This window comes from Salvia splendens, chromosome 18, assembly GCF_004379255.2.
Source record: "Salvia splendens isolate huo1 chromosome 18, SspV2, whole genome shotgun sequence".
Taxonomy (NCBI): domain Eukaryota; kingdom Viridiplantae; phylum Streptophyta; class Magnoliopsida; order Lamiales; family Lamiaceae; genus Salvia; species Salvia splendens.
Window position 1 is genome coordinate 1675845 of NC_056049.1, and position 24969 is coordinate 1700813.

Here is a 24969-nt window from a genome sequence, read left to right on the forward strand (position 1 = left end):
ACCATCAGCGACGGCACCACCGGATGTCGTGGCACAGATCCAGCAGCGACGCAAGACGCTTGCAGTGCTTCGGCATAATTTGGAATGGGGGCAGCAGCGTATGCGCAAGGCGGCTAATTTGCATCGTCGCGACGTGGAGTTTAGCGTCGGGGATAAAGTGCTACTCAAACTACAGCAATATAGACAGCATTCGGTGGCAAGGCCATTATCATCGAAGTTAGCTCGCCGCTTCTATGGTCCTTTCGAGGTGCGGGAACGAATTGGCCAGGTGGCCTACCGCTTGAACCTGCCCGAGGGAAGCCGTATCCACAATGTGTTCCATGTGGGATTACTAAAACCGTTTTTGGAGAGTAACAGTGGGGTTTATTCAGAACTACCACCGTTTTTTCCGAAAGGTAAGCCAGTTGCGCGACCGGTGCGGGTTACAGATAGGAGGACGGTTTGGCAAGAGGGGGCGGCTGTCGAGGAGGTTCAGCTAGAGTGGTCGGATGATTCGGGAGATAACCCGACATGGGAGCCTGCTGAGTTGGTGCAACGAAAGTTTCCTTCTCTCCTTGAGGACAAGGAGCGTTCTAAGGGGGGGGGGAGTTGATACGGGACCCCCGTCAGCTAGGCTCAAGGAGCGCGGAGCGTCGCAAGATGCGGAGTTGGACGCCGACACCAACATGCCGGCGGAGCAGCGCGAGCCGGAAACAACGCGAAGGGATCGAGCGGAGAGAAGACAGACGAGAAGGCCTTCGCGCTATGGCGACTTTGTCGCACGTTAAGTGCATGATCCATGGGCTTTTTTATTTATTTTATTTATTTTATTTGCAAGCCTTTTATTTTAGGTAATTAGTTAAGATAGGTAATTATTTATACGTCAATCTTTATTTTAGGTAATTAGGTCTTTTTTGGTAAATCCTTTCCCGGATCGAAGTTGGATCCTTAGCTTATAAATAGGCGTCGATATCATTCTTTTTTTCTCAAGAAATAAAATACCTTTTTTACGCAATTTATCGTTGTTTTCCTCGTGCACGAAAGCACGAACCCTCGAACTCGACGCCGGATTGATCGACGGGCAAAGCCCCCGCGACGTTCGACGCGATTTCATATCGTTCCGGAACTTTATTCATAATAGTGACTTTCTACATCATCTACTCCATCTATCCTAATCTCCGTTAGCAACGTTAATTCCGTTTGAAATATGTCTGCCAAAGGCTTATAGCTGTCAATACGACGAAACCTCAAATCTTTGAGGGACGACCAGAAATGGGTAGGAAAACTCGTCAACACACGGCAATCCTCAATCGTCAAGTGTTGAAGGCGAGGAAATACTCTGACAGCACTTGCATCCCCTGATACTATTCCCTTCAACACTGTGAGCTTAGGCAAGTCATCCAACATGAGCTCTTCTAGCACTGGGAAAACAGTACGTGTCTCATCATTCACTGATCCATAGAATGAAGAATTTATGGACTTCACATTCCTCAATCTGTACAACCCAAGACACTTGAGATTTGGCAACTGCCCAAACATTGGGATTTCTTCACATTCTGAGCAGTCGGAGAGTCTTATCTTAACCAACTTGTTAAGTGGTATCCTAGAACCTTGACGTCCATTATCAACTTCCATATTTCGAGTCCATGATGGAAAGCTTCTGCCTCTAAATCCTTTAATCACCAACTTCTCCAGACGTGAGCGAGGTTGGAGGCCTTCCAACACATTCTCATCATTTGTAGTGTCACTTTCTCTACCAATCTCCCATCCCAAATACAACTTCAATAATTTTGGCTTGTTAGATAGATTTGCTTTCTCAGCCTCTTCCTTGTTACGAACCCTTTCAAGGTTATCAATTTGCAGTTTTCCTTTGAGACAATTCAAACATCCGAGCTCTTCAATTTTGTAGCCATTCTTGTCGCCCACCCTAAAAAACTGTAGGGTCCTGAGAGAAGTTTTAATCGACCAATCTCGGCAAACAACTCTACACCTTTCGTAATATAAAGATGCCTTAAGTTTCTCAAGTTCTTCAAAGTACTTGGAAGTTTCTTTAACCGAAAATTACATGCTCTCAGTGTCTGCAAGTGAAAGAGTTCACCAATCCAATCAGGAAGATAATCAATAGATAATTTGTCAATATCAAGAACTCTCAAATGTATCAACTTCTTGATTTCACTTGACAACTCTTCAGCATCCCAACTTCCAAAAGTTAAAACATGAAGAGATTCAAAGTTTGAGAGCATGTAATCCTTCCTGTGATACATGGACAGTAATGTGCGCAAATATTTTTCATTTGTTTTTAGAACAGCAATTGAATCTTCTTCGAGAAACATGTATCGAACTTGGGTAATTTCATCTTCCTTAAAAGAACCTCTTAAAACAGAAGCTGCAAGATCATGCAGAAGATCATGCATCACACAACTTTCCACATTTCCATAAACATCTCTTTCTGTAATTTGCAGTAAAGAGTTGCGTAGAAGAACATGGATAAATTTTTCTCCCATAGATTCCATGTCACTGCTTTCATCAGCTTTAAGAAATCCTTCGCCCATCCAATACTCAATCAGAGTCTGTGTTTTAAATTTGTAACCTTTAGGAAAAATTGAACAATATGCAAAACACTTTTTGAGTGACTGTAGGGACAAATTATCAAAACTGAACTTCAATATCTGTTCGATATCATTTCCTTCATAGCGTGAAAGCCAATTCTCTTTGATTGAATGCCATCTTTTTTCAGATTTATCACACAGTAGTACTCCACCTACTACGCTAGCAGCTAATGGCAAACCTTTACATTTTTCTGCAATCTTAGTTCCATAGGCCTCAAGTTCTGAAGGAACATTCTCTTTTCCAAAAGTTTTTTCTTTGATAGTTGACCAACAATCTTCATCTGATAACATTTTCAGCTCATGTGTACGAAGTGGATTCATAATTGAAGCTACGTCCATACTTCTGGTGGTAACAACAATCGCATTACCTTTCATAGAACTAACGCGCAACAAGGGACGAATAAATTCTTCCCATTTGAGAACACTTTCATTCCAAATATCATCAAGAATAAGAAGATATGATTTATTTTTTAAGGCATCGACAAGTTTTTTTAAAACACCTTCCTTATCCCCAATTTCGACTTGATCAGGAGAAGTTAATCCTTTGAGGATTTTGTTGAAAAGAATGAGTGGATCAAAAAATCGAGAAACATGCACCCAAATATGTGATCCAAACAGATCCTTTTCTTTGAGAAGATGGAAAACTTTCCTAGTCAAAGTTGTCTTCCCCAATCCTCCCATTCCCACAATGGCAAGGATAGAAATACGTACATCAGTTTTGAAACAAGCAGTAAGCTGTTCAACTATTTCTGACATCATCTCATCTCTTCCAATAAAAATTGGATCAAGAGAGAATGAGTCAGTTTCACGAGCAACGTCAGGCAAAGTGGGCACAGCAGCAGCAAGTCTCCCGATTAGGCCAAGGTCGGCAGCCCTTTGGTTAATGACCCCCAAATTCCCATTGATTTGTTGGATTCTATGAGCCATACTTGGAGCACGTGAAATATGAAGGCAGCATGAGAAGTATGATAATACCTTTTGTTTCATAGCATTGCTTTGTTTGGAGAGTTGATGGTATTTGATTTCATCCAAAACGTTGTCAGCATCGAACTCCACGTTTCCGAGATCCGTGAGCCACTTCTTGACAGCCTCACCGGGGATGGAGCCCATCTCTGCATCACTCAAGAATTTATGGATCATGTCCAGATTCTGAGTTAACTGTTCTGCTTCATTTCTGAAACCTCGAACAAGTGAGACCTCATTCTTGAGGGTTTCAAATAGAACTTGAAGCAAGGCAGCGGCGGCAGCTTCTTCCATTCTTTGTGCTGGGAATTGTTTCAGAGCGAAGGGTTATGGCTTAGGAATGGAAATGAATAATTGATGCAGAGAGAGAAAAAGAGAGCAAAGGTAATGAAATGATTCCATTCATTCTAATATGCTCTTCTTTTCCTTTTCCTTTTCCTTTTTTCTTATATTTCAATTCTTGCCGCCAGAGTGAAGGTAATGGAAATGAATAATTGGTGGAGTGTGAGAAAGAGAGTGCTAAGGTAAAGAAATGGATAAACTTCTTCCATTCATTCTAAATATGCTTTTCTTTTTCTTTTTCTTTCAATTATTGCACACAACTTTTTTTTTGTTTTAGTACTCATTTTAATACATCATCTTATAAAAATAGAAGTCACTATTTCCATTTCACTCCATCATTTAAAATTTAAAAACTTTCTATTTTAAAAAAAAAATTCTCATTAGCTGATGAGATGGGTATCATTTTCACTTAATAATACTTAAGTCACTTTTTTTCTTTTTATCTTTCTCTTGCTCTGCTAATTGTGTATTAAAATTCATATCGTTTTAAAAATTTCCTTTTTTTTAAGGATGAAGATAGCACTTAAATCGGATTGATTGACACACAAATAATTAAATTCTAATGCATGATTAGAGATCAAATCTCAATAATTAGATAAAAAATGGAGGTTAGTTTTTAAAAACACAAAAGTCATTTTACTATTTTTTTTATCATAAAAGGGATTTGAATGTGTATAAACCAAATCAATTTACAAAATGACCTCCTTGTTATGAATCAATGACCTCTTGTTATGAATTAAACAATCTAAAAATAACCTAATTGGTATCTAAAAATGACTTCCATACTTGGTTATTTGATTATTTTTTAACACTAATTCTATTTACAGTACATATTTGAGGAGATCTTTGGTTCTGGTAAGAAGTTTGGATCTTTGGTTTGTTAAAAAGAAAGATAAAAATGTAGAGAGAATAAAATAGAAAGTGAATAAAGTATAGATAATAAAGTATTTGAAAGAGAGTAAAATAAGAGTGAGAAAAAGTACTATATACTCCCTCCATCCGTTCTATATTTATTAAACGCCTTGGAATTTAAAAAAAACAGTAAACTATTTTAAAGGGGGAGGGGAGACACTTACGCCAGTATCACGCCGGCGAGCTGAGACGGCGACAGAATTATTTACCTTGGGCTGGGAATTTTTATTTTGATGGACAGCTACACCAATTAATTTTTATTTGGAACATGTGTTTTGTTTTATACAAGGGGGATTTCTTAAGTTTGGCCTACTAAATTGTTATGTGTTGCAACAATTGTTTAGTTGGGTTGGAGTTGTTTAAATGAATGGGCTGACTGTTTTGAGAGAATGTGGGCTGGAAATTGTTGTACTTTTTTCAAAAGGGTGATTTTTGTAAACGTCTTTTGAGGCGGGTATGGGTCGGGATGTGAAGAGCTTTGTGGCGTCTTGTGTTGAATGTCAAACGGCTAAGTACTCCACGCAGAAGCATGCCGGGTTACTACAACCCTTACGCGATTCTCATGCAGGTTTGGGAAGACTTCTCAATGGACTTCATAGTGGGATTACCGTTGTCAATTCGTTGTCCGTCCAGAATACGATCCCTCATCGTATTAGGGGTGTAGACATGGTTGGGAATGCAAGAGTAGTTGTTGAATAGTTGGGAGAGACATTCAAGGAAGTGATGAGTAGATATTGCTTGTGGTGAACGAAATATTAATCACAAGAAGAATTAAAGTGATGGTGGAAAAGCTTGTCTTCATAGTTGAAAGATGATCTTGATTTGTGTTACAAGCATGAATAAATCAGATAAAGTGGGGTGAGATTTATATTTAGGATGGAAAGAGTTAGGATGGGACGGAACAAAGAAATAATCCATTAAAGTAAATAGGTCATGTTAGTGCAATTGTCAAATAAGAATAAAATTGGTTTGATGTTAAATCGAATTAAATAAAGTAAAGTGAGTTGTCATCTTCAAAGTCAAACAATAATTCATTATGCATAGTAAAAAAATTGAAAATGATTTTCCAAATTTGTTATGTTTACAGCATACTAGCCACTGAAAATCTATATAAATGGAGTAATATTAAATCCTAATTGTATAGTAAATAACTATGGTTCTGTCCTCCTTTAATTATCACAAGTTGACCAGACTCAAATTTTAAGAAATGTAAAATAAAGTGAGTCACATAGAGACAACATGAAGAAGAAACTGAGAATTTCGGGATGGAAAAAGCCGAGGAGAAGCTGCCGATCTAGAAAGGACGAGCATACAGGAGAAGAGCCGAGACCAATGTCAAAAAGATTTTCATCAATTTCATTGTCGAGAATGACAAAGAGATCGTTGAGACGACGGATGCTACTTTAGGTTGCATGGTTCCAAAGTACGAAGGAAAGAAGGTGAGAAATCATTAAGTGGGCCTAAACGATGGGCTTATTGGACATTCAGCCTAAGTGGGCTGTCAATTAAATTGAGTCTTAAAAACATATGAATTGGGCTATAAATGTATGAGTCCTAGGTTGAACTTTAGGGAATTCATATCATGGCATAATGGTTGATATTGGGAGATACAATCAATTGACAAAAGGAATCAAAGGCGATGATAGTGAAAAATTGATAAAGATTGAGAAATGAAAAAATAATATAATCCGACTCACCTTATTAAAAAGAAAATTATTTAAAATTAAAAGTGATTAATTTTTGCCGATGACCTTAAATGAAAAAAAGACTATTGATTGTAGATGAAGAGATTATTATTTTTCTTTGTATTACAGTTAATGTTACTAGCTTTCTTATAGTATACTAGAACTATATCACGTTAATAGCACTTAAAATATTTGAGATTAAATATAAAACACATGATATCATCTTCTAGTTTTAAATGAAGTTTCATATACTACTATTATAACTATAGGATTATGATGGGATCGGTTTCTGAATTCCTCCTCGTCAAAATTCGCGCAAGGTGTTAGGCATTTTTCAATTTTGTGTTTAATTCCTAACACAACCATATCCTATTTTTACAGTATTATATACTCATATGAAGCATTTTTTACTCCATAATTTGTGCGCTTCCCTAATTTTGATTCAAAAGCTTAATATCTCCCATCTCTAATCCAACATCAATACTCCATAACCCATATAACTACATTTCCTCGGCCTATTCAAAAGTAGGGGGAGAGAACCGAAAATGGAGGAAAAAGAAAACAAGAGCCGACATTTCAGCTATTGCATTGCATAGCTGTCGAGTTGTTGTTGCTTGCTTGCCAGTGGTGACTCGACAACTACACGATGACAATTGCTCTAACACAAAGTGTCCTGCACACACCAAATCGAAGTTATGAATCCATCACTAAATATAAGTGACAATAATCTAGTAGTCAGACAAAAGACCAGGACATAACAACAAAACAGAGGATCTTTTTTCGATAAAATACAACAAAACCAATCCAAACATATTAAAATACCTTACACATTACAATATTCATGCAACAAACAGGGATAAAATGAGTACAATCGTCAAAGTTTGTTGGTAAGCAAATTCGGACATGACTCTAACACAAGTCTTTGCTTGATCTCCTTCTGCCACCACTGCGGCGTGAGAGACACACAACGCAAACAATTGCCAAACCTGTTGGGAAATTTAAAGTTGCAATTTACGATGTGAAGAGGTAGAGGAAAACATAGTATGTAATAACATGACTATGACTAGAATCAGAGATGTTGTCTTAAACAAATTTTATGTATATATTTTTTGATAAATAATAGGCTACAACCAAATAACGACGAGGAAGAGTCCAACAACACCACCACCACAACAACAAAAACACAACCTACCAAAGTGCAACGAAAAATCCTAGTCCTAAAACAAGAGTATATATATCTATATATATCCACACTCTACAATCATATAAGAAAAATCAAAGAATAGGGGACTATTGGTGAAACTTAATCTTACCGGTGGGAAATTGAAGAATGTTGACATCAAGTTGGAGAAAATTAACCGGCACACACTCCTTCACCACCTCACTCGAAGCAACTCAAACTCAAACACGACCTGTCTCATTACGATCTATATAAAACACGAAAAAGATTGTGACAAAGTAGTGTTGAATATTTTGGGATTCGGTGAGTGCAACTTAACTTTGTAAGTTGATCTACTAGATAAAACTAGCTCCAAACTAGTAGTGCCAATTAAATTGAAACAATGCAAGTTCATATTATTTTTTATGAGAATCAGAATTCTTGCAATAATCTTGGGCCATTCAGAAATAATCATCCCTTAGATAACAGGTGTACAATAACAAGTAAACAAGACCATGGCACAATAGCAAATCACATTAAAATATAGTACTACTTCCGTCCCTTAATAGATGGCAAATTGGGAAATGATATGAGATTTTAGAAGATATTTTGTGTGTTAGGTGGAGAGAGAGAATAATATATTCATATTAATATGAGCTGAGAAAAATTATTCACCTAACCATATATGTTAAAAGAGTGAAGAATATATATCATCCACTAATTTCCATTAAAGAGAACACACCTAGTAAACAAAAAATATAGATAAAAGTAGATACTGACCAGGACAACCTTGTATAATAGATCAGATAATATTAGTGATATGCAGTTTCTTATACAATAAAACATGGTAGATATAAGACTAAAGTATAAATTAGTGTCGTACCTTTGCTCAAAGAAACTTTTGTGGTTCTAATTTGATCCTAAACAATATGTTTTGGTTCATATTTAACAGTTTCGTAAAAAAAACTATTGGTCAACCATGTTTTAAAGTCCAAAATTGATCTCGTTCCTTTGCACAAAAACCCTATTTGGTTCTACACATAGCTTCTGTGAGGAACCATTTGGGATTAAGCATGCAACTTATCTAAATATTGAATTTTGTCCTATAATTTTAACGTTTAAAAGAAAATGATCACCCTAAGGTAATTGCAAAAGAAATTCAACAGCGACACATTTTAAACCCAACAACATTATTTTTTCGCAATACCCATTAGGATGATATCTGCTTTGAAAAGACTGGCTCCAACCTAGTAGTACCAAAATCAAAACGACACAATATCATATTTTCTGTGAGGCATAGAATGAGTAAGCTTTTAGTAGAGAGAATTTTTTTAAATTAGAACTTAGACAAAGGTGTAATTATAGTTACCAGCTTTGGGATTGGAGGCATTAGTCGTGATTACGGGGTAGATCGTTTACAAAAATGTACATATGTAATTGTTCCTATAAATTAATAAAGTGAAGGTAATCTGGTGGTGGCGAGGAAATAGACATGCAACTGTTTATAAAAGGGATATTGGTTCTTAAAAATATTTCATGGTTGCCCATGTAAAATAAGTTTTTCGCTGAAAATATCTTGTTTGGGTTGGGTTGGAAAATAATAGAATGTTAAGTTGTGATATTTAAGATCAATTTGAAAGTTTGTGGAAAATACCAAAATTTGGCCAATGTTCATTGTTTTAGAGACCAATATTCATTTGTAAAATACAAACCAAGAAAAGATATTCAAACTCACCGAGGCGTCCAACAATATAGTGGGGAATGTTGGGGTTATGGAAAATGTTGGGCCATTGAGAATCAGCTGCATCACTTGCTTCTGGGCATCCTTCAATAAATAGACATGCAACTGTTTATAAAAGGGATATTGTTTCTTAAAACCATAAACGTTGACCAAATTTTGGTATTTCCCATGCACTTTAAAACTGGTCTTAAATATTACTCCCTCCGTCCCGCTTTAGCAGTCCCGGTTGAGTCGGGCACATGTTTTAAGGGTATTTAAGTGTGTAATAAATAAATGATGTAGTGGAAGTTGGGTCCCACTTTTAAACAATTTTTTTACTTTTTTGCTTTTAAGTGTAATAAATAAATGATATAGTGGAGGTTGGGTCCCACTTTTAAATGATATAATAAATAAATTGATGTAGTTGACATCAATTTTTATGCACCGAGTTCAACCGGGACTCCTAAAGCGGGACACCCAAAATTGATCAACCGGGACTGCTAAAGCGGGACAGAGGGAGTAATAAATTTTACATTATGTGAATTTTTTTTTATCATACTTGGTACTACTAAATCAATGTGATTTTCTATGTGGCTTACTATCCTACATGCCACGAACTTAAAAAGTGATAAAAAAAACATTAAAAATATTTCATGGTTGCCCATGTAAAATAAGTTTTTGGCTGAAAATATCATGTTTGGGTTGGATTGGGAAATAACAAACAAAATATTAAGTTTGTGATATTTAACATCAATTTTAAAGTTAATGGTAAATACCAAAATTTGGCCAAATTTCATGATTTTAGAGATCAATATTCATTTGTAAAATACAAACCAAGAAAAGATATTCAAACTCACCGATGCGGCGTCCATCAATAAAGATGTAGGGGATATGGGAAATGTTGGGCCATTGAGAATCAGCTGCATCACTTGCTTCTTCAACACATATTTCTGGGCATCCCTCTATATTTAAGTGAGATAATTCAGTGAGGCGCCGCATTGCGTCCATAGAGGGTAGATGCCTTAACTTCTTACAATTTCGTATACGCAACTGCCTTAAAGATGTGAAGTTCCCCAACCATTCAGGTAACTCTTCCATTCCAAAATTCTCCAACTCTAAATAAGAACGAGTAGTGACATATTGAATCGATTCCGGTAGATTTTCCCAACTTTCCATCCCCTTCAAGAGTAAGCCATCAAGCGAGCTGCATCCTTGCAATATGCCATTAACAGTCTCCATTAATCCCCCCACACTAGCATCTATGTTTAACCATTCCAAGCTACTAAAACGAGGCGGAATCTCAACAAAACAAGTGGTCATGAATTGAGGAACGCGAATGATTACCAAACGTGTTAGACGGGGGGATTTTGGGAGAAGGGCAATTATTTCGGGTAGATTCTCTAGGCTACTTAAATCCTCCAACACCAAACTCTTGAGTGAGGAACCTAGCATTTCACATGGCAAATACAGCAAAGCCTCGCACCTGCTTATCCACAAAGATGTAAGGGATCTGAGACTTTCTTGTGATTGTTGTACGCCAAGATCTCCTATCCGTTTCAGATTTGGGCAATCACTTATAGTCAAAGAATTGAGGGTGCCTAGACTATCTGGTATTTCACTCAAATTGTAACACTGCCTTATAGAAAACACTTTCAAACGTTTGAGGGGCGACCAGAAATGGGTAGGAAAACTCGTCAACACACGGCAATCCTCGATCATCGAGTGTTGAAGGCGAGGAAATACACTGACAGCACTTGCATCCACTGATTCTATTCCCTTCAACACTGTGAGCTTAGGCAAGTTAACCAACACCAGCTCTTCTAGCGCTGGGAAAACAGTATGTGTATCATCATTCACTGATACATAGAATGAAGAATTTATGGACTTCACATTCCTCAATCTGTACAACCGAAGACACTTGAGATTTGGCAACTGCCCAAACATTGGGATTTCTTCACATTCTGAGCAGTCGGAGAGTGTTATCTCAACCAACTTGTTAAGTGTTATCCTAGAACCTTGACGTCCATTATCAACTTCCATATTTCGAGTCCATGATGGAAATCTTTTGCCTCCAAATCCTTTAATCACCAACTTCTCCAGACGTGAGGGAGGTTGGAGGCCTTCCAACACATTCTCATCATTTGTAGTGTCACCTTCTCTACCAATCTCCCATCCCAAATACAACTCCAATAATTTTGGCTTGTTAGATAGATTTGCTTTCTCAGCCTCTTCCTTGTTACGAACCCTTTCAAGGTTATCAATTTGCAGTTTTCCTTTGAGACAATTCAAACTTCCGAGCTCTTCAATTTTGTAGCCATTCTTGTCGCCCACCCTAAAAAACTGTAGGGTCCTGAGAGAAGTTAATCGACCAATCTCGGCAAACAACTCTACACCTTTCGTAATATAAAGATGCCTTAAGTTTCTCAAGTTCTTCAAAGTACTTGGAAGTTTCTTTAACTTACTATGACAAGCTCTCAGTGTCTGCAAGTGAAAGAGTTCACCGATCCATTCCGGAAGATATTCAATAGGTAAAACGTCAATATCAAGAACTCTCAAATGTATCAACTTCTTGATTTCACTTGACAAATCTTCAATAAACAAATCTCCAGCTTTATTGATATGACTTGGCCAATATTCAACTTTCCACCCTTGAAAAGCTAAAACATGAAGAGATTCAAAGTTTGAGAACATGATATCCTTCTGGTAAAACACGGACAGCAATGTGCGCAAATATTTTTCATTTGTTTTTGGAACAGCATATGAATGTTCTTTGAGAAACATGTATCGAACTTGGGTTATTTCATCTTCCTTAAAAGAACCTCTTAAAACAGAAGCTGCAAGATCATGCAGAAGATCATGCATCACACAACTTTCCACATTTCCATGAACATCTCTTTCTGCAATTTGCAGTAAAGAGTTGCGTAGAAGAACATGGATAAATTTTTCTCCCATAGATTCCATGTCACTCCTTTCATCAGCTTTAAGAAATCCTTCGCCCATCCAATATTCAATCAGAGTCTGTGGTTTAAATTTGTAACCTTTAGGAAAAATCGAACAATATGCAAAACACTTTTTGAGTGACGGTAGGGACAAATTATCAAAACTGAACTTCAATATCCGTTCGATATCATTTCCTTCATAGCGTGAAAGCCAATTCTCTTTGATTGAATGCCATCTTTCTTCAGATTGATCACTCAGTAGTACTCCAGCTACTACGCTAGCAGCTAATGGCAAACCTTTACATTTTTCTGCAATCTTAGTTCCAGAGGCCTCAAGTTCTGAAGGAACATTCTCTTTTCCAAAAGTTTTTTCTTTGATAATTGACCAACAATCTTCATCTGATAACCTTTGCAGCTCATGTGTATCAAATGGTTTCATAATTGAAGCGACACCCAAACTTCTGGTGGTAACAACAATCGCATTACCTTTCATAGAACTAACGCGCAACAAGGGATGAATAAATTCTTCCCATTTGAGAACATTTTCATTCCAAATATCATCAAGAATAAGAAGATATGATTTATCTTTTAAGGCATCGACAAGTTTTTTTAAAGCAGCTTCCTTAAGCTTACTTTCTTGTAGATCAAGAGAAGTCAAAATTTTGTTGAAAAGAGTGAGTGGATCAAAATTTGGAGAAACATACACCCAAATATGTGATCCAAACCGATTCTCATCTTTTAGAGAATTGAAGACTTCCCTAGTCAAAGTAGTCTTCCCCAATCCTCCCATTCCCACAATGGCAAGGATAGAAATACATTTATCAGTTGTGCTACAAGCGGTAAGCTGTTTAACTATTTTTGACTTCATCTCATCTCTTCCAATAAAAATTGGATCAAGACTGAATGAGTCAGTTTCACGAGCAACGTCAGGCAAAGTGGGCACAGCAGCAGCAACTCTCTCGACGAGGCCAAGGTCGGCAGCCCTTTGGTTAATGACCCCCAAATTCCCATTGATTTGTTGGATTCTATGAGCCATACTTCGAGCACTTAAAATATGAAGGCAGAATAAGAAGCATAATAATACCTTTTGTTTCATGGGTTTGTTGGCCATCGTATCCGCCTTGCTTTGTTTGGAGAGTTCATAATATATGATTTCATCCAACACGTTGTCAGCATCGAACCCCACGTTTCCGAGATCCGCGAGCCACTTCTTGACAGCCTCACCGGGGATGGAGCCCATCTCTGCATCACTCAAGAATTTCTGGATCATGTTCAGATTCTGAGTTAACTGCTCTGCTTCATTTCCGAAACCAGCAACAAGTAAGACCTGATCCGTGGAATACTCGCTGAGCTTTTGAAATAGAACTTTAAGCATGGTGGCGGCGGCAGCTTCTTCCATTCTTTGTGCTGAGAGCTGTTTCAGAGCGAAGGGTTAAGGTTGAGGAATGGAAATGAATTATTGATGCAGAGAGAACTAAGGTAAAGAAATGGATAAGATATGCAACTGAAGAGCTCCACAGCCATTCATTCTAATATGCTTTTCTTTTTCTTGCCGAATTTTTTTTTGTTTTAGTCGTGGTTTTACAATCAAATAAACATAATACCTCCATCTTTTAAAAATAGTCCAAACTCTTAAAATTAAAAACTTTCTATATCAGTAAACTTTTTTCTCTAGTATCATTTTCTACAAACAGTCACTTTTCTAAAGGACGTAGATAGTGCTTACATAGGACAGTGATAAAAAAACATAACTAAATTCTAATGCATAATTAGAGATTTTTTATATTAAAAAATAATTAAATTGTAATGATCGAACCCTTAATTTTTTAATTGGATCAAACTGGTTTTATTTCAACCGATTTTGTTATTATTTATATTACTTACTTACTAAATTACCCCTTACTATATTTTATTTAACAAAAATTCGTTTTGATATTTAAATATCACATCAAACTAAATCGATCATATCTAATGATCCTAATCCATCATATATACATTTGCTCATAATTCTCCCCTCCACGTCAATTTTTTTTATAAATTTTCCATTTCTTCTTTCTTCTCAATTTTATCATACTGCCAGTTTTCCATACTATTCAAACTTTTTTTGCAGCCATTTCTTCCAATTTGATGCTCTAATTCTTTCTTCTTGCTTGCTTAATTTTGTGTATTAATTTTCATCGGCACCAATAATTATAGTCACTTATTGAGGCATATTTATCAATTAGTTGCGAAAACCCACGACCAATTAATAATGCTTTTACACAAGTATAGAGTTAATTGAGATATCAGTTTTTGTAAAGAAAAAGCTTCAGACTAAAGAGACCGAGGTCACAAAATATATATACTTCAAAAGAATTTATGAAGAGAAAAACAACGAAAAAAGGAAAGAAAAAGGAGAAAAATAATGTGTTGATATGAGGAGAGAGATATAATTTGCAAACTGAAAACAACTAAAAATAAGTAAAGTGGCTAACGTGGAATATAATTTATATAAGCACTCACAAAATTCTCCAAATATACATATCAATATATAAATCTAGCTTCCATGGTAGTATATACATATGCTAATATGCAGCATATTCATATTTAAATTTTTATATATTTTCTACGTCAGTAATATGTATATGCAATACAATTTAATACTAGTACATGTTTTAGTGTACGTGTTACTTAATTATATAATTCATGGTTAAATATGAGTACCTGTGTAAGACCCGATTTATGGTTAACTTTATACTTAGACATATACGTTATGAGATACTCCATGGTTAAATATGTTATTCTAAGCATATAGTATTTGAAAGAATTTTTAAATATATTTTACTTTCAATGTTATCTATATTGTAGTTAAATTCTAGTTGTCGTGATCAATAGACATTAGTGCTATTTGAATATTATTAATAAATTATTTTTATAAAATATACTCCCTCCGTCCCACATAATTTGACCCAGTTTTCCATTTTGGGTTGTCCCACATAATTTGTCCCACTTCACTTTTACCATTTTTGGTAGCGGACCCCACATTCCACTAACTCATTCCTACTCACATTTAATTATAAAACTAATATATAAAAGTAGGACTCACATTCCACTAACTTTTTCAACTCACTTTTCATTACATTTCTTAAAACTCGTGCCCAGTCAAAGTGTCCCAAATTATATGGGACGGAGGGAGTATTAAATTTGTAAATATTTAATTCATCCCCCCTCTAGAAGGATACACGATAGAAACTAGATATGCATACGACAATTGTTATTAGTATCGGTGACTTTGATACACCATAATGAAAAATTCAATAATAAATGAAAAATAATGAATCAAACAATCGAATTTTAAAAAATAAAGAGTATAATTTTAAGATTAAATTTAATAATATTTTATGACCTTTTATAAATTTAACTTTATAAAAGTCAACGAATATTTATTCTATTAATAAAAATTTTCAAAATGAACTACAATAAAAGTCCACTAGTTCTTTGAATTTAATTAGAGCTTTCATTCGCACTGCGTTTATAACAGTGAATGAAGCGCATAATTGGATGCAATTACTTTTATTCCCTAAAAATTTAATTTAACTTATAACAGTGAATGAAGCGCATAATTAGAATTGAAAAAAAAAACTATTTAAAAGGGGAGGGGAGAAACTTATCTGAAAGCGGCAGCGGCGGCGATGAACCCCTCGAGTTTCCTCAACGGACGGCGACGGAGTTTGGTGTCTGTTGATTCGGAAATTGTGAGAAGAAATCAGAGATTCAGCGGCGGCGCCGAGTTCACTTGGATTTATTTGAGGAAACGGATATTGGGCCTTGGCCCACTATTAGTTAATTTCTTTGATGGGACCTGCTTTTGATTGGGAATTATTTTACTTGAGCTGGGAATTTGGTTTTGATGGACAGCTACACCAATTATTTTTTATTTGGGTCATGTATTTTGTTTTGTATAAGGGGGATTTCTTAAGTTGGGCATGAGGTGACTCAATAGCGGCATGAGTAAAGTAAAATGGAGAATTACTTTTTATCAAAAATAAAAATGACTTAATTAATTTGGAACTTCCCGAATAGAAAAATGACTCTATTAACATGGAATAGAGGAAGTATTCTGGAAGTGTCGTGTCTTCATACATAGCATCATTCCATGTCTTGAATGCTTCCGCTAGTCAAACTCTATTAAATTGTTTATCATTAAGTCTTTGTTTCTTTGGAGTTTATGTTTCGATGAGATGATACTTTGTCATTGTCAAGTTATTTCAATTATTCAAGTGATTCGGTCATATACATTGTTTCCCCCATTTCTTCTCCGCTTCTTTAATCATCTCTTAGTCGCGATTAACCGTATTTTTTATCTATAGAAAGTGCGGTTGTGACAGCCTTAGTAACCCAAATAATGGGCTTACTGGCTATTCAGCCTAAGTGGGCTGTTGGTGGCCCATCCAATTTGGGTTGTCAATTAAATTGAGCGATCAAAACATATAAATTGGCTATTAGACAGTTGACCATCTTTTCTAAACTTCGACTACAAAGAAGGAACACTTAAATATGACTATAAATTCGAATTTATCAAATTGAAAATCATTGTTAATTAAGTATGAGTCCTAGATAGAATCTGAGGGGATTCTTGGAATAATGCAATAAACTGAGAGAGGAATCAAGGCGATAATCGATGCCGATGACATTACTAGGATTTAAATAATCCTCTGCTATTAAAAATCTCAGTTTACTATTTTGTTCAATCCAAGTGTCTTCACAGTTGAGAGTTCATCTTCAGATTTACAAGTTTGAATAACCTAGTAAACAAAATATGTCATGTATCAATGCACTTGTCATCCATATGCATGTGTAGATATTTTAATAACCATCAATCCATCATGGAATAAAACGGGATATAAAATCAAATTTAATTAAGTAAATTGATTTCCATCCGTAAATATTAAACAATTTACTATCTTCAAGGAATAAAATAATACCAAATCGAATTAAATGATGTAAACTGAGCTGTCATTACTAATTGTTCAAAGTCAAACAATATGTTCCCAATTTATTAATATGCATTGTCTCCTTTTATTTCATCAAATATTCAACGTTGACTGCATATTATACATTAATTACATCAAATAACTACACATTATTGTCGCTAAAAAATAAATAAATAATTACTTAACGTGAATCACGACAAACACGGCAAGTGCCATTAGATCAACTGTATATAAAATAAACTGATCTATTTTAGTACTTAATTCAGTTCAAAATTTCAAATTATCATCCTACAGCTGATTTACTATATATCCTTTTAATTACTGAATCCAATCAATTTTTATTTAATTTCACGAATCAATCACTTTATTACCCAAACAACTCATTATTCTTACAAATGACATCAAATAAGTCGATTACATAAACATATGCAATCAACCCTAGTGCATCGCAAGAGAGTAACACTAGTTTGTCAATCTTCAGTGCAACGGTGGAATGCTTTGTTCGTTCTTGAAGAAATTCTGCGGATCAACCACTGTCTTCACCAGATCAAGACGATCGAAATTATCCAAAAAATACTTCGTACCCCAAACGCTCGCTCGTGCATAGCTCGTCTTCCCTTTAGGGTTATTGACACCAATGCCGAGATCTCTGTAGTTGAGGTACGCTTGCCTAGGTGAGCACGACACATAAGGAGTCAAGTACTTGTAAAGCCTCCTCATCCAGCTTAGATAGCTCTCGGAATCTTGATTCTCGCTCTCGTCCCAGAATATCAGGTGTTGGATCTTGTACAAGTTTCCGGCCCTATGAGGAAACGGAGTGGTGGAGGCCGGAATCTCGTCCATCCTCCCGCCATAAGGGCTGAAGATGATCACAGATTGGTCGGCCACCGCCTCGTACATCAGCCTCCATATGCCTTCAAGCCCGGATTCGAGGATGGGCTTCTGCACGTAGTCGGATTTCGCTTTGAAGTATCTCACCGCAGGTTGAGTTCTGTTGAGCAGCATTTCGGGTGCATCGATGGGGAAACCCGCGAAGGATAAGACGGATTCGATCCAGCTCATCTCTGTGCAGTCTTCTCTCATTAACCCTAACTCAGGGAAGCTCTCCTGCATCAACGGAAGCAATGTGTTGATTTTACCGAGGAATAGTGAGTTGAATATAGCCCGAATCGTCTTGTTTCTACCCTGTAAGCCGGAGCTAAGATTCTCCGGTACTAGGATGACTCTCACGAATAAATCATGGTCGAATTTGGGCGCGATGGGTTGCCATTTCTGTACTAGTTGAGTCGCGTTTTGCTCCAGCGTCCTGCCTATGCTGAAAACAGTGACTATTTCTGGAACATCCACCAGTTTTACCTTCCAGGCAGTTATGACGCCGAAACTGGCCCCACCGCCGCCGGTTATGGCCTAGAACAGATCCTCGCCCATTGATTTCCTGTCTAGGATTCTGCCGTTGACGTCGATTATTCTCGCGTCAACGACCTGATCCGCGGCCTGGCCATGTTTACGCATGAGCGTGCCGTATCCTCCTCCGCTGATGTGCCCGCCGATGCCTATCGTCGTGCATATCACGGCCGGTTTCGGAGTGGAATCAGAGATGAATCTTAGGCTTTGGATGGAGAATCGGAATGGATATTTATAATATAATCATGTATAGAATTAGAATATATTATCGTTCGTGTAAGAATTAAACCAAATCGTATAGGCATTGCTAATTAATGTGGAAAATGGAAAAATTTAAGGTACTCCCAAGTCAAAATCGAATACTACATAGATCTTTCGTCAAAAATAAATTTTACAGTAAAAACTGACCCGTTCTCACCAAAATCTTCCAAAATGCTATTCTAGTTAATTTTAATATCAACCCTGTGCGTCGTACGGTCTTTGAATTATTTTCGCACAAAATAAAAAATGTTTAATTAAATAAATGAAATTATAAAAGATAAAATTATTAAGTGTTTATAAATCACATATAAGTTATATTAAGTTTATAAAATTATACTATTAATATTTGTAGATTACAATTTAAATAGTGGCATAACATAAAAATTAAATAAATAATATCACTAACAATGTTAAAGATTTTATTGACCATGCAAGTGAAATATAATTGGTGTACAAAATATTATCAATCAGAGAATCCAAATTTAGAATTATACAAACGAATTTTTATTCAAATAATAAGCACATTCGAAATCTTTAGAGAACATTAAATCTTGCAAGGCTGCATGAAAAACCTACTTTTTCGGAATAATAATATTCTCACTCATACAACAACATGAATATTTTGATTTTAGACAATTTCTCCAATCGTTTTTCAAACCAAAAAAAATGCACCACAGTAAATTGCCAAAAGTTTATCAGATTTATGCAAATTAAATTTCTTATTGTCCAATACAATCCTGTATTAAAAGAATTTGGCAACCGTCTCAAATTTAGATTTGTCAACACACCCAAGATGCCAGCCACATTTAATAAAAATTGCCAAAAGTTTATTAGATTTATGCATATTAAATTTCTTATTATCTAATACAATCCTGTATTAAAAGAAAAGAATTTGATGGATCATGATATGTGTATCATTATGCATTTATAAATAGGGCCATTTGCATACATAGTTTAAACATAAAATCGGGCAAAATGGTTTCACCAACTCGAACCTTATGTATTGTTTTTCTCTTCATTGCTGCCTGTTAAGGATAATCTCCCTAACGTGACGCCGAGATAAAGATTAGGAGTCCCGGGAGGCGAAATCCCGTCGACAACTAGGGTTTGACGAAGAACGAAAATAAAGAAAGTAAAAGTAGGCGAAATTTCTCCCCCTATTTATTAATTTCAGCGCCTATTTATAATCTACGGACCCTAGGGTTGGTTCGACTTACGGCCCGGGAAAGAACCAACAAAGAAAACCCGGAACGGAGCTTATAAATTGCTCGACCCATTAGTTCAAAAATAATAAATAAAACCGTGCATTAAACTTAAAACAAAAGAAAAGAAAAAGTCCTATTCTACGCATCCTCTCCTTGCTCCCTACTTGGGAACGTAATCTCCGAATCTTACCGGCGGCTTGGCTCGTCGGGCCGACTTCCTCTTATCCCTCTTCTCTCTCGGCGACGGTCTCCCGCGCTCCACCATCTCGCAGTTCAGCTCCGGGCCAGGTAGTTCCTCCGGTTCATCCTCCACTCCCGCAATGTCCTCCGGCTCCGTCAAGTCGTGGGGGGCACCCGTATCAACTCCCCCCCCGATAAAAGCATCCTTGTCCTCAAGGATGAGGCCTGGGAAGCGCCTGCTAACTACCTCCTTGGGCTCCCAAGTCGGATTGTCTCCCCCATCATCATCCCAATGAATCAATGCCTCCTCCATCGCTGCTCCATTACGCCACACCGTGCGTTCGCCCACCCATTTCAGAGGTCTGGACACTGGCCGACCGCGAGCGAATAAAGCTGGCAAACTCACGACAGCCGACGACCCACCATGCACAAACGGCCGAAGGAGGCTAACGTGAAATACGTTGTGCACGCGGCTGCCCTCCGGCAAACGCAGGCGGTATGCAACCTGACCAATCCGCTCCAAGACCTCAAAGGGACCGAAATACCTCCTCGCCAATTTGGAAGACAACGTCTTGGCAACCGAATATTGCCGGTACTGCTGGAGCTTCAAAAGGACCTCGGCCCCGACCTCGAACTCCACATGCCGTCGGTGCTTGTTAGCCGTCGCCCTCATACGCTGCTGTGCTCGTTCGAGATTCGCACGCAATGTGACTATCAACTCGCCCCTTTGTCTGATCAAGGACGCCACCTCGGTCGGAGTGGACCGCGACGGTTCCGTTGCCACCAGCGGAGGCGGTTCTCGCCCATACAGGGCTTTGACCGGGGACGTTCCTAACCCCTCGTGGAAAAAACAATTCAAAGATAATTCTGCCCAAGGCAAGAAATTAACCCATTTGTTGGGCTTGTCCGCGACGAACGCCCGTAAGTACTGCTCTAGACCACGATTCCGGACCTCCGTCTGCCCATCCGATTGAGGGTAATAGGCCGTTGTAAAATGCAGCTTAGTACCACTTAAACGCAGCATATCCTCCCATACATCATTTAGGAACACTGAATCCCTGTCCGACACCAAGGTCTTTGGAAACCCGTGATGCTTCACCACCGTTTCAATGAAAAGATTCGCCACACGTAGAGCATTGAAGTGCGGCGGTAACGGCGCGAAGTGTGCATACTTGGTCAATCTATCCACCACCACCATAATTGTAGTGAATCCCCGAGATTGGGGTAGGCATGTCACGAAGTCCATAGACACGTCCTCCCAAACCTGTGAGGGTACAGGCAACGGCTGTAGCAATCCTGCCGGCTTCTGTGTCGAATACTTAGTCATTTGGCACTCCACACAAGCCTCCACAAACGCCTGCACTTCTTTCCGCATTCCCTGCCAATAAAACTGGGTAGCAAGGCGACGAAAGGTCCGGTCAACACCCGGGTGTCCAGCCTGCGGAGTGGAATGATGCTCCGCGATCAAAGGCAACTTCGCAGCTGATCCCGCGCCCACACGGCGATTATGATAGATTAGCCCATCAACAAACGAAAGATGGCCTGCCGCCTCGCCCTTCTCAATATCCGCCCTCAACTTCCTCAAATCAACCAAGGACTCAACCTCCCTCCGCAAGTGCTCCAAGATATCTGGAATCGGATGAGCCGCCAAGGTTAGCAGCGCCGCCTGCGCCTGCACGCGCTCCGTTTCACCCTCGCCCGGTTCCATATCGCGACGTGATAGTGCGTCTGCGACCCTGTTGGAGGCCCCCGTCTTGTATTCAATTCGAAACTTATAGCCCATCAATTTTCGGGCATAGAATTGCTGATCCGGAGTTTGGATAATCTGCTGCAATAACTCCTTGAGACTCTTCTGATCACTGCGGATCACAAATTCGCGCCTCAGTAAGTACTGGCGCCACTTCTGGACCGCCTCGACGATGGCGTAGAGCTCCTTATGATATGTCGACGACACCCGCCGCCGAGGGCCCAATTTCTTACTAAAGTAGGCCACAGGATGTCCCTCCTGCAAGAGGACCGCGCCCACCCCGAAATCCGAAGCGTCCGTCTCAATGCTAAAGACCTTCGAAAAATCTGGTAATCGTAATACCGGGGCTGATGTCATCGCCGCCTTAAGGGCGAGAAAACTTTCTTCCGCTGCTGGGGACCATGCAAAAGCGTCCTTTTTCAGTAACTCTGTTAGTGGGCCCGCCAGCGTCGCATAATGGGCGACAAATCATCGATAATACCCTGTAAGGCCCAGAAAACCACGCAGCTGCTTAATAGAGGTCGGCACTGGCCACGCGACCATGGCTTTGATTTTATCGGGGTCGGCCAACAATTGTCCTGCCGTGATTAAGTGCTCCAAGTAATCAACTGTAGTGCTGCAGAAAACACATTTCGTCAGTTTAACAAAAAACTGATTAGACTTCAGAATGGTAAGTACCTCATGCAGGTGCCGCACGTGAGATTCCAACGTCGGGCTATAGATTAAGATATCGTCAAAGAAAACGATAACAAAAGTGCGCAGCAATGGTCTGAAGATGGCATTCATAGCCGCTTGAAACGTGGAAGGTGCATTTGTTAGCCCAAACGGCATGACTAGGAACTCAAAATGGCCGTCGTGGGTTCGAAAGGCTGTCTTGAATACGTCGTCCGTGTGCATCCGTATCTGGTGGTACCCTGAACGGAGATCCAACTTTATGAAAAACCGAGCAGACCCCAGCTCGTCAAACAATTCATCTGAGGTCGGTATAGGAAAGTGATCAGGGACCGTAGCAGTGTTCAGGGCTCTATAGTCAATGCAGAACCGAAACGTTCCATCTTTCTTCCGGATCAGCAGGACCGGAGATGAAAACGGGCTCTGGCTAGGCCGGATGACGCCGGAAGTCAGCATTTCCTTCACCTGACGTTCGACCTCATTCTTCTGGAAGTACGGGTAGCGGTATGGTCGTACATTCACCGGTTTTGAGTTCGGAAGTAAGTGAATGCGGTGGTCGAAAGATCGGGCCGGTGGCATGCCCGACGGGGTGTGAAACACGGCCTCATGGGACCTCAAAACCGATAGAATCATGGGGTCCAAGTCTGCCGGAAATTAGGGGTCGGCGCCGGTCGCCGCCTGCTCCTCCGGGTCGGGGGGCCCCACCAGCTCGAACACGTCGGCCGCCCCTCTGAGCGATAAGAGTGTAGCGACCGTCTTGAGCGAAACCTCGTGCGCCAGTGGTGGGGACACCTTCAAGCAAATAGGTACGCCATTCCGTACAAACTCCAGAGTCCCCTCCACAAAGTCATTAGTGACACGTCGCATAGATTTTAACCATGCCAATCCAAGAATCACATCCGGCCCATGAATCGGAAGGATATGCAAATCAACCAGAAACACGTGCGATTGAATCACCACCCGGGTTTGCATGCTCGCGTGCAAGCATACCAACGATGCGCCATTTCCCACATATACACGGAATGGTTTGACTGCCGTTAGCGGGAGCGCGAGCTTCTGCGCCACTCGGGGATGTAGGAAGTCATGCGAGCTGCCTGTATCCACTAGAATGACCACCGGATCAGCCCCTATCGTCCCTCGCAGTTCGAGAGCTTCTGGTCGCTGTCTCCCGTCTAACGCATAGATGTGCGAAAGATCCGCCGTTATCACCTCTGGTGGTTCTTGCTGTTCCTCAGACTCCTCAGGCTCCTCTACCTCGTCGTCCACATCAGCACCCATATATGCCAAGAAAGGCCGTTTACAAGCGTGAGACGGCATCCACTTCTCCTCACAATAAACACAGACGCCGAGGCGGGTGCGATCCGCCCGCTGAGCTGTAGTCAAGTGGATAACTGGGAGCTTCGAATACTCAGGGCCCCTAGCATAAACCGGCCTCGTCGCTGGCTGTGACTGCTGCTGATGAGGCGGACCCGACGCCGTCGACCCTTTCTGATCCCGTGGCGGCCAAGGGCGGCGCTGGGACCCGGATTGAGGAACGGGTTTCTCACTGTCAAACTCTATCGCAAGGGCCATTGCTGCCGCTACAGATCTCGGATGTTGGTGTTTGACCTGGCTTCGCACTGGCTGCTGCAGGCCCGCTATATAGATAGGTAAGAATGCAGATTCAGGGACGTTAGGTATTCGATTCCGCATTGATTCGAACGTTGCATTATACTCGGATAGTGACCCCGTCTGAACCAGCTTCGCAATCAGACCCAGGTAATCCTCGAAACACTGTGGATCGAAACGTCGCCGTACATCCTCCAAAAAATCACCCCAGAGAACGACCGGGTTGCTCGCCCGATAGTTAAAGACCCACTCCGCTGCCTGTTTGTCGAAAAGCATGACGACATAGTGCAAACGATACGCCTCAGGCATCAACAGATGATCGAAATAATACTTTACTCTGGCAATCCAGTTCACTGCATCCGATCCATCGAAACGCGGGGGTTTCATCTTCACGTCCCGCGGTTCATCCCATGCGCGGTGGCCCCCGAGATTATGCCACGCCGGGTTATCCCACGAGGTAGGCTGTCGCTGTGATGGTAAAGCTAACCCCTGGCGGGTCCCTAGTGGTTCCCACGATGATAACAGGTCTGACCCCGCCTGTGATCCGGCCCCCAACACCCCCATCGGGCTCGGCATCGTGAATTGGGTAGGCAGGGGATTGATTGGGAGGA

General features: G+C 39.5%; 3 protein-coding genes across 9 annotated transcripts; all 3 read right to left on the reverse strand.

Annotated features, from left to right (window-relative positions):
• Positions 1–1841: 1841 nt before the first annotated feature.
• On the reverse strand, positions 1842–3931 carry LOC121776362 (putative disease resistance protein RGA3). Its single transcript, XM_042173532.1, has one exon. It carries the CDS (start codon positions 3843–3845, stop codon positions 1860–1862), a length of 1986 nt encoding a protein of 661 aa, XP_042029466.1. The 5' UTR covers positions 3846–3931; the 3' UTR covers positions 1842–1859.
• Positions 3932–6907: 2976 nt separating this feature from the next.
• LOC121777430 (disease resistance protein RGA2-like) lies at positions 6908–15318 on the reverse strand. 7 transcript variants are annotated; one of them, XM_042174685.1, is made up of 5 exons: positions 10227–15318; positions 9385–9495; positions 7804–8896; positions 7313–7476; positions 6908–7163 (listed from the first exon to the last, which is right to left on the reverse strand). In XM_042174685.1, the coding sequence occupies exons 1-3, from the start codon at positions 13705–13707 to the stop codon at positions 8787–8789; spliced, it is 3702 nt and encodes a 1233-aa protein (XP_042030619.1). In that variant the 5' UTR covers positions 13708–15318; the 3' UTR covers positions 6908–7163; positions 7313–7476; positions 7804–8786. The 7 variants fall into 7 exon arrangements, with proteins under 7 accessions (XP_042030619.1, XP_042030623.1, XP_042030624.1 ...); XM_042174689.1 differs by lacking the exon at positions 6908–7163 and having other exon boundaries at positions 7246–7476; positions 10227–13550; positions 13636–15318; XM_042174690.1 differs by lacking the exon at positions 6908–7163 and having other exon boundaries at positions 7246–7476; positions 10227–13291; positions 13393–13534.
• Positions 15319–17758: 2440 nt separating this feature from the next.
• LOC121777848 (berberine bridge enzyme-like 13) lies at positions 17759–18793 on the reverse strand. Its single transcript, XM_042175197.1, has 2 exons — positions 18696–18793; positions 17759–18596 (listed from the first exon to the last, which is right to left on the reverse strand). Exons 1-2 carry the CDS (start codon positions 18791–18793, stop codon positions 17759–17761), a joined length of 936 nt encoding a protein of 311 aa, XP_042031131.1.
• Positions 18794–24969: the final 6176 nt, after the last annotated feature.